The sequence below is a fragment of the Nannospalax galili genome, unplaced genomic scaffold (genome assembly GCF_000622305.1).
Source record: "Nannospalax galili isolate Female #2095 unplaced genomic scaffold, S.galili_v1.0 scaffold1124, whole genome shotgun sequence".
NCBI classification, from domain to species: Eukaryota; Metazoa; Chordata; class Mammalia; order Rodentia; family Spalacidae; genus Nannospalax; species Nannospalax galili.
In genome coordinates this window covers 1343305-1350772 of record NW_008351693.1, presented here as the reverse complement: position 1 = coordinate 1350772, position 7468 = coordinate 1343305, and the positions used below count along the sequence as shown (strand labels likewise).

The 7468-nt window shown below is 39.2% G+C and overlaps 1 protein-coding gene across 5 annotated transcripts in view; it reads right to left on the bottom strand.

Annotated features, from left to right (window-relative positions):
- Pigk (phosphatidylinositol glycan anchor biosynthesis class K) overlaps positions 1-7468 on the bottom strand; it is a 132625-nt gene that overhangs the window by 28149 nt on the left and 97008 nt on the right. For 2 of the 5 annotated variants that reach the window (XM_008848653.3, XM_029553824.1), the window contains one exon: positions 3071-3152. The exons of 1 other annotated variant lie outside the window; for it this stretch is intronic. In XM_008848653.3, the coding sequence (XP_008846875.1) occupies positions 3071-3152 (82 nt within the window). Of the gene's footprint in view, positions 1-1642; positions 1735-3070; positions 3153-3232; positions 3260-7468 lie in introns of those variants that run through there. 2 more of the 5 variants (XM_008848654.3, XM_029553825.1) reach the window with 2 other exon arrangements.

The window sequence follows — 7468 nt, the reverse complement described above, 5'->3', positions numbered from 1 at the left end:
CTTTGACTATAATAGACATTTTGGCTGGGTATAGTAATCTGGGTTGGCAACTGTGGTCATTTAAAACTGGGAATACTTTGGTCCAGGCTCTTCTGGCTTTCATAGTTTTCACTGAAAAGTCAGCTGTAATCCTAATGGGTTTTCCTTTATATGTGACTTGTTGTTTCTCTTTTGCAGCTCTCAGTATTCTCCTTGTTTTGTACGTTTAGTGTTTTTACTATGATGTGGCGTGGAGAGTTTCTTTTCTGTTCCTGTCTGTTTGGCGTTCTATATGCTTCTTATATTTGTATGGGCGTGTCTTTCTTTAATTTTGGAATTTTTCTTCAACGATTCTGTTGAAGATCTGGTCCATGCCATTATCTTGGGATTCTTCTCCTTCCTGTATGCCTATGATTCGTATGTTTGGTCTTTTTATGGTGTCACACAATTCCTGCATATTCCATTCCTATGTTTTGCTTTTTAATTTGTCATAGTCTTTGCTTGGGTGTTCCAGTTCCTCCACTTTATTGTGCAGTCTCAATATCCTGTTTTCCATTTTTGTCATTTCAAACTGGCTTAGAATTTTCAATTACATCTTCATTTTGTTCTGAGTTTTCTTCACTGTCTCTATCTCTTTCATCAATTCACTCTTCAGATCCTGAATTATCTTTGTCATTTCATTCTTCTGTGTATTTGTATTTTCTTTAACTTCAGTCGGGAGTTTATCCCTGTCCTCTTGGAGTTCTTTTGAGTTGCTTGTGTGTTCTTTAAATTCGTTGAATTCTTTGATCATATTCATGATTGTTCCTTCAAATTCTGTCTTCTGGGGTTCCTCTAGGTAGTTCTCATTATTGAACACTTTTATAGAACTGGTGGGGTTTGATGGGGACATATTTTGGTTTTTCATATTATCTGTGTTTTTTTGTTCTGGTCAAAGCATACAGATTTCCTTTGTTGCTTGCGTGTCTGATATGAAACTCAGACCTGCCTTTGTTGTGAAGTTTGATTCTGTTTATATTGTTGCTGTACCTTGGTTGCTTTCTGATCAGATATGAATAGTTAGTTGGTCTGTGCTTCAGGTTCTCTCTCTTGATTTTTTTATTGGAGGATCCAAGCCAGTGAGTCAAGAGCTCTCTAGGAGGGAGAAGGAGCTTAGACCCACACTGGGGGGATGGGAATCAGCTGAGCAGGTTCTAACTACTAAGCAGAGAAGTGTGATCCCTGGAACCCAATGAACTGTCCCAAAGCAGGGGAACAGTGACCTGGCTTGTAGGGATCTGGCTAACTCCCCCAGCTAGTCAGGTGTTCTCTTGAAGGCTTAGCAGGAAGGAGCCAAAGCCCAAGGAGGGCTGATGGGGACAGGATGGACTGGTTCTTAGCAGCTACAGAGAAGGTGTAAATTCTGGAGCAGCAGAACTAGGGGTGGTCCCAATGGAGATATTTCAACCCATACTGGACAACTGGAGGACATAATCTAAAACAGCCACGGAGACAGGATTTTCCAAAGTCTAGACCCTAAAGCATCCTCTAACATTGAGATGAGATTCTTTAACAGCACTAAGAAATCAGTATGTTAGATTATTTCATGATTTCAAACCAAGTTTTATCTCAGGTTGATAAAAAAAAAGTCAATTACCTAAATTATCACAACTCATTTCCTAAAAATCGAAAAAGTACATTAAAATTGTACTTTATGCAGCTCTGAAGACTGTGACAGCACATGAACGGGGCTTGTTACCAGCTGCAGCACGCTTCCTAAGTGGGTAAACAGACAGGGAGAAGTATCTTAAATTGCTGAAACGGGCTTCTGTTACTTAATTGTTTAAATACAGTTCAATTCCAACTCCTTAAGTTTTAGGCAGAATTTTTATGACTTCTTTACTGTGGATTTCTCAAGAAAATCATCACAGTGCTTTCAAGTGTTAAAGTCTGAGTACTGGCACGTTCTCTTTTCAGATGCACAGTCTGAAGAACAAAGCACAAAGCCTCCCTCTGTGCTTAAGTGAACTCATTCATGGGAGAAACAATTTAATTTCAGTCAAATTAATTTTTTGGAACTCTATTTGCTTGCATCAAAAAAGATCACAGACTAAATGTCTTTTCAAATAAAGTTCAACAAAGCATTTTAAATAAAAGTAGTGACTGTTAGTCATGGTAATCATTATAAAAGTGTTTAACATATTTTTACAAAAACATAAATGTAATTATTTTGCCCATACTCTACTTACAACGATTTTTCCTGTGGACAAATCTCTCTGTGGTTTAATCTGTGACCACACTTGTCCACAGCTCTGTCCGTGCACAGTCTTTCCTGCTTGTCCATGGCCCTTCCCACTTCCATAGTAGTTGAACACAGCAGGGAAGGTTTATAGTGCAACTATCATTTTATTACATATAGAAACAGCCAAGGAAGAAGTAAAATACAGTCTGAAAAGTTCTAAAATATTAACTATTGAAATATCAAGTCTCCTGCTTTATCACAAGTTTTTAAGTTTCAGTTATAGCAGGAGTGTTATTTAGCAGAAAAGGATAGAATGCATTAGTAGCTAACATATACATTTATGATTAATACAGCTCTCACTAACAATGTTACAGATTGAATAACTATCTAAAAGTACGACGTATTTAATTATTCCATAAGATTAAGATACCTGTTGGCCTATTTTAAATTAGGTACCCACTAATTATACAAAATTAAGTAACATGGACATTGTTCTGTTTTAATAAACTGGGAAACAATTTTCAAATAAAGATAAACACAATAGAAAAATTAAACACTGACTAGCACATCTGAATGTAAAGCAGAACAAAGAATCTTTAAAAGAAAAGAATTTGTGCTTCTCTAAAATTGTCAGAAATGACAGATACTGAAATCATACACAATTACTCCCAATATGATTAGCACGGTGACATGAACGTTAGCCCTGAGTGCTGAAACCCACAGCTAAAGATATTGATCCCTTTAATGTAAAACAGGACTCTCCTGGTAAGCACTGGGTTAAGATGCACAGCAATCTCCACCTTACTGGGAAGCACTCCTTTGATCTCAGGTCAATGTAGATGACAGAAATAAACTGCCTGGCTACATTACCTGTGAACGTGGCAGGCCAGGACCTACTGCCAAGCATGCCACATGGAGCTGAAGGAAGCGTCCACACCTCAGCCAACAGTGCCTGTGGAGACAAGGGGTCGCCTCGTCACTTTGCTCTTCTTGTCCCAGTGATACTGCTGGAGCCATCGTTGATGGATTTGGCTGATGCCGAGTTCATCAGGATGGACCCTGACAAAGAAAGCTATTGCTAAAAGCAGTCAAGTATTTTTCCTTTTCCTATTGGTAAATAAGATGTCAACCCACCTAATTATTATGCTACAAATTAAAGCCTTTCCCCTGGACACCCAAGATGCACTGGGCACAAGTGATTTGTGTACATTTTCTTCATGGGACTTTTCTTTCAGACATTTGTCATCTTGAAAATGGGTACAACACAGCTAGAAAGATCTAAACAGTGTCATTTTTGCATTTCCTAGAGGTAGAAAATGCCCCTCTCTTCACTTTCAGTAGTGTTTACTTCAACCCCAGAGAGGTCACAAACTGGTCACAAACCAATAATCACCCCCACCAAGCACACACCTCAAATATTAATAGTGCCAGATTAGCCCACTTTACCAGCTACCAGGAGCTCTGTGAACTTTCTGGTAAAACAGAATACAGAAAGGAAAAATATTCTTCCTACTTGGCATATTCATAAAATTACAATGAAGGTTAAAAGATCAAAAGTCAATGTGTGACAACCATTACAAGTCTAGCATAGTTTCTACTAACAAAGGGAAAAATGCATTACAGAGCATTTTAATAACTTTCTATGCATAAAAGCCTTTTGATAGAAAACTGCTTCTCTTCTTGAAGAAGCAGAATTGTTCTGAAAGCTGTTTGTCTTAGGAACTAAGATGACGGAGCTGGAACAGAGAAGGGGTGAAGCTAATTACAACCATGTATCTTAATATTCAAAGCAGTGTAGAGGGTCAAACAGCTAAGACTCATTAGGGTGTTTGCTTTCTAAACCTGACAAGCTCTAAGTGACTTAGACTGGTGGAGGAGTGTGCATTTGTCTAGCTGTTTTTAATTACCGAACATTTTAGTTGTCTGTCACTAATTCTCAAATACTTGAGGTCCACCTGTGCAAGTTAATGACCCAAGGTCTTGACATCCATTTTCTGACAACTCGGGACACTCCATTCGCTGTTAGAATGCCCACCGACCGCAGTGAGGATAGACATCAGTCGGTCCAAGTGTTCTGCAGACAACCACAGAGTCACATCCTAAATATTCTTTTTGTCATCAGTTTTGAGAAATGAGACATGATGGCCTTGAAAATCATGCTACAAACAGGTAGGTGCCTGGCTAGCTCACAAAAAACTGATAAATCCTTCAGCTCCCTGAACTGCCTGAATTAAACAGCGATTTTTCAGATTAGGCGATCACATTGCCCAGACTTTCCATTCTGTTGGAGTCATCTAATAAGCAAGGCTCTTCCTTGGTGTCGGACCTGTCACCTCAGCACATCCCCTATCACTTCTCTGCCCACATCCCTTCAGATTTCTACTGGTTTCAAACTCATTGGGAGGGCAAGTGCAGTTGGGGTGGAGAAAGAAATCAGCAACAGGATTGTCAAAAGTGATCCTGTTTGGCCCAGTTTTCAAATAAATGAAGAACACAGAGCTATTTCTGCTGATAGTTCTTTCAAAATATGGTTTCAATTAACCAGCACATGAATTATACTCGTTTACAATTCATAATCACCAAATTTTCTAAAATGAAAACATCTTTGAAAACAATTTTAAGTAAAGGATGGACCATTATACCGTTAAGAATACTGACTTTGGAGACTCATAGACTGAGACTCCAATTCTAGCTTTGCCACATACAACACGGAAGACCACAAGCAAATCACATAAACGACTCCAAGCCCCAGTGTATTTCTGTGTAAATGAAACTTATAACTTCTTCAGTGGTACCAGTTATTTTCTGATGATGATGGTGATGATGGTCAACTATGATCATCTGTTACAAAAGAAAAGTGGGAAGGAGCAGAAGACGGATGTGAGGGCCAGCCACAGGTAGATAAAACAGGAACTTGCAACAACTATCAATGAATGCTGTGGAAGGAAGGAAGGTGCCGAGAGGGAGGAGGGTGGGAGGGAGAAGAAGGAGGGAAGGGGGAGGAAGGTGGGGAGGGAGAGGAAGGAAGGGAGAGGGAAAAGAACCTCAGCTCTTCCTCAGTAATATCAACAATCCACATTCTTAAAGTCTACAAATTTAGTGAAAATAGGAGTCCATTTTTGGCTCTAGAAAACTTATAAGTACTGAGGCTCCAAATGTTCATTTAAAATATAGAAGATGACATATCAGAAGGTAATGTATTAAAATTTAGAGATGGAACAAAATTTTTCAAAATTATGTCAAGTTGATGGAATATCACTGAAATTTCAGTCACTATTCCCAAGCTGGTTATGGTTTCTTTATTCCTGGGAAAGTGAACGAACATAGGTCATTAACATGAAAGCTGAAGTGAAGTCACATTAACCTAAAACACCTGCAGACATAGACCAGCATGCAGTCTTCATTTTACTTAATCTCATTACTTGCCTTGCAATTTGGAAAGAAATGTCCACTGTATTATTTTAGTATTATCTTCCACTACACTTCGATTTTTTTAAGCTACTACAGTTGGGAAGAGAGTCAAGGGTTACAAAGCAATCCACGTCAGTCCCTAGACAGTGGGAGTGATATGGGCTCAGTTCCCTTTTGATGAGTTCCCAGATATCAATAATTCAATAGACACATTTTTCAAAGTAGGTACCAGGAACCTTCAACTCAAGATAATCCAGTCAATCTTAGCTATAATGTGGGAGGATTTATTGGAATAGAAAAACATTAAAATGCCGCTCCTTCCCCCAAAATAAAACCTACAGCAGACTAAAATGAAGGACCAACATGAACAGGACCGAAAGTTTTCCCTGTCTATGTCATCTAAGAGCTGGAGCCAGAACTGCACAGTGGACAGATTCTCAAGTATACACTTTCGAGTACACATGCTCTGGAGGTCAGAGGACAACTTTTGGGAGCCATTTCTCTCCTTCCACTGTGGGTTTCTGGGACTGAACTCAAGTCATCAAGCTTGGGTGGTACGCACCTTTACCTGCTGAGTCATCTCACTGGTGCTATATGTTGGAATTGTAAGATCAGGATGCTGGATTATACAAATACAGATTCTATAAGCAGAGACTGCAGAGGACCCCCTGCAGCAGCCCTGGCCTGCAGAGCTTCTGCCCTCCTTTTGGGGAGCAGCTCAGAGGAGGAGGGGAAAGTTTTAGTGTCACCATGACCAATCAGTGCCTCCAGCCAGTGCTGGGAACAAACATCCTGCCATGCAAACAACAGTCCTGTTCAGTGAAGAAGGAAGAAGGGCCCAAAGAGAGACGACAGGTGCACCAGGACACTATATGAAGTGGGTATTCTGGAAAACAGTCATCATTTGGACTAGAAAAAGCCTAAACAGACACAGGTAAGATAAGAGTGTATGAGATAATCCTCTACTATTCTAAAACAAGACTCCAGCACTTCTCCCCAGGAACAAGGTCTGAAAGGATGCATGTTCTAGAGTAACCTGGTGTGCATGTTTTCTGAATAAAAGGGATTATTAAAATCTTGCCATATGTACATATAGAGATATGTTAAAAACAGAGATTCTGCAATCTATTAACCTTATCACAATATGGGATTTGTAAGAGGCCCTGTAACTAAAAATAAGAGAATCTAAGGAAGCCCGGAATACGTCTAAAAACACAGATGGAGAAAAATTAGGTAGCATTTTCCATAGATAAGTATTCACCAACATATAATATTTGAATAAGTTGAGGTTTTTAAACTTACATAATTTGTGGTTTTGTAATAATAGCACAGAACCCCACTGCCTTAGTGAAGGAACTGAAGAAACAAAATGTTTCAGCATTTTGAATCCCGACTGAAACTCTCACACATCTTAAACCCTCCAAGATCATCTATCGCTGTCTCAAGTTCTTTTATCATGCACATAAACTTGATGAAAACAGAACAGGGTGAGGTAGAAAAGGCGAGTTACATTTCACAAACGGAATCAGGAATAGAATCAAAAGGTTTCAATTCAGCAAGGTATTTACTGAGTGCACGCCACACTTGGTGGCACTCACAGGGCAGTATACTCCACCACTGCTGCAGACACAAATGATTATTAAATAAGCAACAGTTTCATCATTATAGTTATGTGATGTTATTTGAAGTGAACCACAAAATATAAATTCTGATTAAGAACTGTTCTATGAAATTACAAAAAGCTCAATAAAAATTTTTTTAAAAATATTAATTCTAGGCTGGGCATGGTGGCGCACGCTTTTAATCCCAGCACGTGGGAGGCAGAGGCAGGCGGATCTCTGTGAGTTCAAGGGCAGC